This window comes from Takifugu rubripes, chromosome 19 (assembly GCF_901000725.2).
Source record: "Takifugu rubripes chromosome 19, fTakRub1.2, whole genome shotgun sequence".
Lineage (NCBI taxonomy): Eukaryota > Metazoa > Chordata > Actinopteri > Tetraodontiformes > Tetraodontidae > Takifugu > Takifugu rubripes.
This window is the reverse complement of record NC_042303.1, coordinates 10,231,738-10,240,156: the sequence shown is the minus strand read 5'-3', so window position 1 is coordinate 10,240,156 and position 8,419 is coordinate 10,231,738. Positions and strand designations below refer to the sequence as shown.

The following is an 8,419-nucleotide window of genomic DNA, read 5'->3' as shown; positions in this document are numbered from 1 at the left end:
GTGGCCTTGATTATAGCCATATAAGGTAACAGGGCTGGAGAGCGCACAGATGTGGAAACCAGCATTTCCTAGAAAAACTGAATAAAACATCTGGAATGTGATGCACACAAACCTCGCACACTTACAAGAAAGGAAGTGTGCGAGGTTCGTGTGCACGCATTCTGCAGTTTGTGAGGCTGTTGTTCAGCATTTGTGGAGAGATATTATATGAATATCTGCTGTGTAAAGATTCTGACGTCAATAACAGTTACTGCGTGTGAGATGATACGAGCACAAATTCAATGGTTAGGACATCTTCAATTAGTGTGAGGTTTTAAAGAGAATGAAAGAATAAATTCAACAACTTTTTATTCATTTCGAGTATACAGTTTTTACACACTGTAATTTTGTATTGTCATGCTTATAATATTTTTACTTGGATTAATGAATTTTTTCTGCTTTTATAAACTGAACACATTTGTACTGTTTTGTCGATGTAAAAAATTTAACTTTTTCCTCAGTCTACCTGAAGCCATCTGTTCTTGAGAAGAGAATTATATTCCTATAAGATGAGCTGAATAATATTATTATTATTTAGGACAGTTTAGGATGTGGGATTTGGCAGCCTCTAGTGGTGGAAAGCAGTAGTTCTCTGACCCTACTGTGGTCGCAACAAAGCAGAACTTTCCATAATCGCTTCACAGTAACTTTGATGTAATAAAAAAAAAGGACGTCTAGATAATAACTGCAAAAATAACACATTACACCAACATTAAAAATATGGAACCATTATCCTCAATTCCATTCGAAAACGCAGTTCAAAGCTGTTACAGGCAGCTCGATGGAAAGAAAAACACAGATACAAAATACTGTTAATAGCCCGTTTACCCCAACTCCTGTTGTCCGATTCCTCAAATTCTTAAGCCACGGAACATTTCTCACCATAGAGTCGATTAATAGGAATAGGCCGCATTTCCATTGTTACAGGTTTAAATTCAAATCCCGGAGCGAACCAACTACAGCTGCTCCAGCGCCAGTAAACTCGGCGTCGGGCAAACAAACACACCGAGCCCGCTCCTGGTGTGGAATCGATTTAAGCAAAAGTGGGGTAGTTTCATTTGGTTGGCGGAATTATCTAAAAAGGCGAGCGGAACTAGCGTGACAAACCTCCGAGAAAACACCCCGCTGTTTTTTTCCACTGGGATCGAGGGAATCTATATTACAGGAAACGGTCTGTGTGCATTCCCATTATCTTTAATGTTGAGGCGGCGAATTCCCAGAATGAGGAGCGTGTCAGTGCCGCCCGGGGGGGCGGAGCCAACCCCGCAATTATTCCTGGAAAGCGGATGGAGCGAAGCAGCCGCGCGATTCCTGGGATGCCGGGTTCAGCTAATGTACAAGCCGCCGGCTGAGGCCGACCCGCGGTGTCAGGACGGGGCGGCCCGGCGGTCATACCGAGAAAAAGCCGCTCAAGAAAAGCCACCGAGAGCCAGAGGAGCCCCGGGTCCGCTGGTCGCGAGCCAGCCGACGCGAAGCGGAGCGGCGCGGCGCGCGAGCGTTGGCGCGTGACGTCAGAGCCGGTGGAGCTGTGAGCAGTTCTCAGAATAGACTTCTAGGAAACGGTAAATTTTAAAAGCCGAGGCTTTACAGGCTGTCCTTCACACGTTCGCCTCTCAGTTCAGCGACAACACACTCCAACCGGCCGCCACGACGTTTCCGCCGCAGATTGGACGCATTTCGACGGGTTTTAAAACATTTTTGTGTGTGTTTGTTTTCATCAAGTGATCGCGGAAGCTGCAGGCCGAGCGCCCTTTACGGGGACGCGGAGGTCCCGGACACGCCAAGAGTGACTGGTCCCCCCCCCGACCGACGGTACCGTCCATGGTTGCCTACAGGACGCTTTCTTTTTTTTTAAAGGTCATTTTTCTTTGAATCTGAGGAAGAAACAAGTGACGGATTTTTAGCCAAGGAGATTGAAAAATAGCATGATTCTTTGTGTCCCAGGGTGAGTTGACTTTTGTTTCTATTCACACACTAATCTGTTCACAAAAGCCCTTTTTTTAAAAAAAATAGAATAAAAAAAAGACACAATGCAGTCTTAATCAAGGCACATTGGGAATTTCCCCCTTTTCTGTCGTGTCTTTGTCAAAAGCCTTTGTGTCCGTGAATGTCAAGATTTTCTGTGTGTGTGTGTGTGTGTGGCTTCTGAGTTTACTGATTTTCTGCTTTTCTGACCTTTCTCTTCATATTTTTACATACGGATCACTGAAATGTAATTTAAATCTTATTGTGGAATTTATATGGGACCTGTAACTGCATATTTTGAACATCTGCGAGGGGAAAAAATGAAGAGGCATCAAAAATGTCTTACGTAAAAGCGGTCATTTGTGAAATTTCCCCCCCTTAATAAATCAAATGTGTTCCAGTTCAAACTGCCATGAAAACAAACACGAGATACCAACAGTTGATGAGAGAACAGAAAAAAGCAGGGGCCTTAACACGAAAGATTCTTTTAATCAATAAATAAAATCCGATTTTTCCTTTTCTGCCAGTCCGAGAGCACTGCCCGCCGCTCCGGCCCCTGAAGCCCCGCGGGGCATGCGGGCAGGAACTGGAACCCCCACTCCTTGCCTTCAGAGCACCCATCCGCTGTGGGATCCCACCAAGGACCTGCGGGCGATCGCCAGCAACTTCTGCTACTTGGAAAATTCAGGTATGGCGTGAAAGCACCAGAGGCGATAAACTCTGGGAGCCACTAACTGCCTGGGTTTATAGCACAGTGTGTGTTTAAATTCCAAATCGGTGTCACGGTTCTGGTGAAATCCACGTGAACTGAGTCCACTCACAGAATTGTGTCTGCGCAGGATGGTACTGGGGGGCCATAACAGCAGCTCAGGCCCACGCTGCGCTGCAAGAGGCTTCCGAAGGGGCGTTTTTGGTACGTGACAGCAGCCACCCGCTCTACATGCTGACGCTGTCAGTCAGGACCGCCCGCGGGCCCACCAGCATACGCATCCAGTACAGCAGCGCCCAGTTTCTCCTGGACTCCAGCTCCCCGGCCCGGCCCAACCTCTCGTCCTTCCCCAACGTGCCGAGCCTGGTGCAGTACTACATGGGACCAAAAAACAAAGCGGACGGGGGGGGGCTGGAGAAGGAGGGCCCTTCCAAATCCTGTGCGGAGCCCATTCAGAGCACGTCTGTGGTGTTGAAGCTGAAGCGTGCCGTCTACAAGCCCCACAGCCTCCCCTCCCTGCAGCACCTCACACGGCTCGTCATCAACAGACACTCTGACTGCCCCGAGCAGCTACCACTCCCAAAGCCTCTGCTGCGGTACGTCCAGGACTACCCCTTCAAAGTATGAGGGGAGGGGGTCCGGCTGAATCCTGAAATCGACTTGAAGCGGATCCTCCGTACCAGTGAACCATCGCAGTGCCGCCCCAGCAGATGAAGGCCAGTGGTGGAAAACTACGGGGGGCTGCAGATGCTTCACCTGCTGGTGCCTGGTTTCAGACTTTATTGTTCGTGGAATATTTGAAGGAGCCCAGGCTTACGAGCCGCCTGCAGGACTGTGGCCCGGCCCACGATTCATAACAGACGTGGTAGTCAACCTTGTCCGGTTATCCTTCCTCGTTCCTGGGGGTACATACTGTTCCTGCAGACTGAACGACCTTTGACCTTTGATTTTTCTCAGCAAGACTGTTTTTCTATGCTTTACATGTGTACATTTTCTATTAAAGATGCAGAGTCCAGCTCGTTTTTTCCGTTATGTCCTTTCTCGCCGAGTGAGAGAGAAAAGATTATTCCAAACCACACGCTGGGTGCTTACGTGACACCGGTTAGGACATTCTGTCACCTTCAGAACAGGCGAGAAGTGCCCATTTTATAAGGTTAAAAAAAGAAAACGGCGTGTATGTTTTTACAACAGTGTGTACAGCCTGCATCTGAGCGGAGGGGAGGACCGCTCATCGGCCGATTCACAGAACTGCTGAGTGCTTCCTGGGAGGAGGAAGAGCTTCTGAGAGGGAGGGTTCTAAGAAAAGCTCAGATAATTCTCCTCAGCTGTGAACCCTCTGGTGCCACCTTTGACTGAGGTGCAGGACGGGATCGCCAAGGCTCCCGGCGCTTGAAATTGCAGACGCTTCCAGGACGGCCGCTGGTCTGTTTTCTTCGTGGTGTCGGGTCAAATCTTTGCAAGTGCAGTTGGTGTCGAGTGTGTTTGTGTGTGCGTGTGTGTATGGGGGGGGAGCAACCTGAGCTAAAGCCCGTGTAATAGGATCTGGGCTCCTCGATCCATATTGGGCTGGAGGTCCTTGTTTGACTTCTCCTTTTGAAGGATGCAGTATCGAGGCCTGAGAGATAAACGGAGCTGTGTGATGGACTGAACGTGACAAATTTGCTGCGACAAATCAGGAATGCCTGGAGATCGCCTATTTCATTGAATCTGAGCGTAAAGGGAAAGTCCTGAGCTCTCACATGACAACTTTTAACATTAAACAAAACGTGATTAAAGGATGGAAAAAAAATCCAAACCTTTATTTATTTGGGCTAAAAATACCAACCTGCCTGTGATGTCATGTCGGGTCTCCACGTAACGCAGCTCGTCCTCGTTCGCCTCCACCCAGTGTTGGATCATCGCTGGGTGTCGGGGCTCCACCTCCAAGTAAACTCGACTATAGGAAGAAGACAAAGTGAATTATGGGATAAGATCATCAGAGGCTCTGGCGAGGGCGTGTGTCTGGATGTGAATTAACAAACAAAAAAACCTTAGCTTGTAAAAAGTGGCAACACGATACCAATGTTTTTAGGAACATACTGTTCCCTGAGCAATTAAACCAAGGTGGTGTTGGGATGTTTGTGGATGTGTGTGTGTTGTTCTGAAAAGCAGCCAGGTTCATTACCCCTGATTTGACAAGATCTGTGGAGCCAGACTCAAAATGTTTTTGATAATGTTTAGACCATCTTCACCTCCATCTAAAGCCATGAGGTCTTCAAACCTGTAGAGAAACATTTATGATTAAAAAAAAACAAAAAAAACACACACACACACACACACACACACACACACACACACACACACATATATATATATATATATATATATATATATTACTTGTTTTGTTAAAGTGTCACATTTACTTATTTTGGTCATTATTTTTGTTAGATTATTTTTTTGAAAGCTCTAAAATTATTTTTTATTTAAAATGTACATACCACTGATTCATTTAATCAAAACTTAAGAATATGAATTGTTAGCTACTTTTTGCCCAGTAAAAGTCTTAATACCTTAGAAATGTATAAATTATAACAACATAGATCCATGTAGCAAATAAAAATAAAACTAGCTAGCTGCTAGTTAGCTATAAGGTAATTATTTATCTCACAGCTGGAGCCAAAGCTACTGTTTCTTTTCCACATTTGCATCAAACATAATATATTACCATAACCAGTTTGATCATTTGTCATTTATCTCACATGTTTAGCTTAGCATGGCAGCAATCAGCCAGCCTCAGATTTTCAGTCTCTGCCTAAATGCAATAAATTCAACATCATGATAAGTGAGAAGTTACAACATTTAAGTGAATTATAGCGCTTTATGCCTTTCTTCGTTATATTTAGACTGTGTATAAAAATGTAATATAAACAACATAAATGGAGGAAATCTTAAAATTCACCTGGAAATCTCAGGTTCCAAAGATTTCATGTCTTCAGAGAACAAATATGGAGGGTTACTAACTAAAGCTGTGACGGGGCTACAGAGGCTGTACAGGGTTTCTCTGGCTGAAAACACAAAACGCTGTTTATATTCTACGTTATACGAGCTATTTAAAGACTTAAACAGTACATTCACTTCACTTGCCTGTCATCACATCTAACTGATGAACCTGTAATCTGTCCTGTAATCCCAACCTGTGGAGAAAAGAACAAACCCACTCAACATCACACAGAATTCCATTAATGCAACGATAAAGTTAGGAAACAGTTTGAACTGTTGCCTTTACCTCACAGCGTTCTCTGCGGTTAAATCCACTGCATCCTGACTCTGGTCCACTGCGAACACCTGCAGCTATTGAGGGAAATAAGCACAGCAAACATCAAACACCTGCTGGGTTAAACACAGAATAGCAATAATCCTCTGTGATACACATGATGCACCGGCTTCTGACAGAATCGGAGCGGTTTTCATGCAGACTTGGTTCTTTAGCACAGTGCTGCAGGGCTTCAGCAGGACCTGTTGCTAAGTGAGCTCATAACTCTCCTGATCCATTCATTTCCTGAAAGTACCGGTTAACCTGATAGTAAAACGGCGCCGTAGCTTCATGCTCCGCCTCCCTGTCAGACAGCAGATTCAGCACTGCTGGGGTCAAAGGTCACACATTCCCACCACTCTTTGCAGCTTATTTTGACCAGAGAATTACAAGCAGTTGTTCATGCTTGATCAGGAGTTTCTGTAGATTCTGAGGCTGTTTCCATATCATTTATGCCTGGAGACCTTACTGGAGTGTCTAGGAACACATTCCTTGAGCTGAAAATTCAAAAGTCTGACATCAAAACTGTTTACTCACAGGATCACTCATGGTTGTTTACACAGATCTCGGACCTCCTGCCAACTTTTAGGACCCTGAACGCACGTGGCTGTTTTGGCTGACGGCTAAACTAAGAAGAATGGTTCAACCGTCAGGACAAACAACACGGACGCACGGAGCTGCAGCGGCTCGACAGGACCGATGTTAATTGAGATCAGCAGACTCAGCGAGACGCACATTCATGAGCAGCTGTTTTGGCCCTATTGAGTCTGAACTGAAAGACAGCAGCGGGGAGGAACTTTAGCAAAGCCTGATTAAAACAGCGTAAAAATCTGTTTGCTTTGTGTTTTATGCCTGCGAAAGATATGACAAGATGACAAAGATGGCCATCAATGAGAATCTTGTGTTTACAGATATGTGTGTGTGTTTGAATCAAACTGGATTTAGACTCCAATTACGCAACAATTTCATGGAAACCCCCCAAATTTTAGCTGTTTGGGCTGTCCTCTTACACTACAAGGGAGAATGGAGCCATACGAAAGCGCACTACAGCGTATTTGAGGTCCGTCTGCCCAGACAGCTTCTGTGGCGCGGGGAACTGTGACAACAAATTCTGAAAAAATTCAGATCATGAATCTCCACACGTACAGCAGAACCAGGGCCACAAATGCCACATATACATTTCTCACCTGAGGCAGACCCTTGAGCAGACTGAGACTAACGGCTCCTGAGCCACATCCCACTTCCAAGCAAGTCTGCTGGGTGTCTGCACCCACCTCAGTCCCAGTCTTCAAATCACTCAGCACCAGTTCCACCAGTTCCTGAACCCATTGAAAACTGTTAGATTACAGTTAATCACTGGGATTTCGATGTGTCCCGTGCAGAGAACCTCAGTTTCAGGTCTTGGTATGAAGACTGGAGGCCTCATCTTCAGCGTCAGATCTCTGAACTCCCACTCTTCTATCACATACTGCACGGGCATTCTAGACCAATCAAAGAAGCATGGAGCGGTCAAAAAACATACCTGGAAACACGCATGTGAAGGTGGTGCTACAAAACTTGATACCTCGACAGACGTTTGGTGCAGAGCTGCCATATCTGCCCCGTCTTATCCTGTCCCAGAAGCTGCGATAACTTATCGTGTTCGACACTTTCAATCTGTGGAAACGCGTAATAATGCGACAGAAAAGGTAGATTTTACTACAACACCAGGACAATGTTGAATGAGATCTGTTCAACTCACAGTCTTAGCTCCAAGCACATGAGCAATGATGTAACTGCTGGAATGTTCAGGCTCGGATACCCCTTTGACAATGAAGTGCCTCTTCCATATGTCAAGAGCTTCAAGTGTCGTGATCCTGCCTGCAGGTAAGGGAGGTATGCTGCATCTGTGCACTGAAAAGGTGGTCCAAAGCCCCTAAAACATTTGATCCGATATTAGATCCGACCCGCAAAGTATTCACTAGAACTCAAAGTTTGGTTATTTATTATTAACTCAGATGTGTCGATCATTGCACATCATTGCAGCTTACAGCTACGCTTTGGTCCATTCTGCTCAAAGTGGTTAACAATTAATTCGACGGACAAATTCTTCAACAAAGCACATTATTTACCTTGGGGTGAACCCATCTGCTGCGTGGGTTGAGACACTTTCTCCACATGACTTTTAAACAAATGTTTGCATCAGCTAATAGGAAACGTACATGTTAAATGTAAGAAGCTTTATGGCATTACGCAATGAAACGTGATTTCACTTTGTGTCATTGCATGACTTCCATTCGTGAAAGTAAACATTGGACGGTCTGTTCTGTAGCCGGACATGAGGCTGTTCCCACATGGCGCATGACAATTACGCCAGAAGGCTGCGGCGCAGACAACGCAGTACTGAAACTATCGATGCTGTGTTGCATTCAATA

The 8,419-nt window shown here is 45.5% G+C and overlaps 2 protein-coding genes across 3 annotated transcripts; one reads left to right on the top strand and one right to left on the bottom strand.

Moving 5' to 3' along the window:
* Positions 1-1,272: 1,272 nt before the first annotated feature.
* Positions 1,273-3,728, top strand: cisha (cytokine inducible SH2-containing protein a). Of its 2 annotated transcripts, XM_011613920.2 has the most exons (4): positions 1,273-1,601; positions 1,762-1,984; positions 2,532-2,692; positions 2,844-3,728. In XM_011613920.2, the coding sequence occupies exons 2-4, from the start codon at positions 1,965-1,967 to the stop codon at positions 3,338-3,340; spliced, it is 678 nt and encodes a 225-aa protein (XP_011612222.1). In that variant the 5' UTR covers positions 1,273-1,601; positions 1,762-1,964; the 3' UTR covers positions 3,341-3,728.
* A 144-nt stretch (positions 3,729-3,872) lies between these two features.
* On the bottom strand, positions 3,873-8,334 carry hemk1 (HemK methyltransferase family member 1). The gene is made up of 11 exons (XM_011613971.2): positions 8,117-8,334; positions 7,747-7,920; positions 7,570-7,661; positions 7,393-7,486; positions 7,193-7,324; positions 5,979-6,043; positions 5,837-5,886; positions 5,652-5,757; positions 4,878-4,973; positions 4,539-4,649; positions 3,873-4,328 (listed from the first exon to the last, which is right to left on the bottom strand). The coding sequence occupies exons 1-11, from the start codon at positions 8,162-8,164 to the stop codon at positions 4,235-4,237; spliced, it is 1,062 nt and encodes a 353-aa protein (XP_011612273.2). The 5' UTR covers positions 8,165-8,334; the 3' UTR covers positions 3,873-4,234.
* Positions 8,335-8,419: the final 85 nt, after the last annotated feature.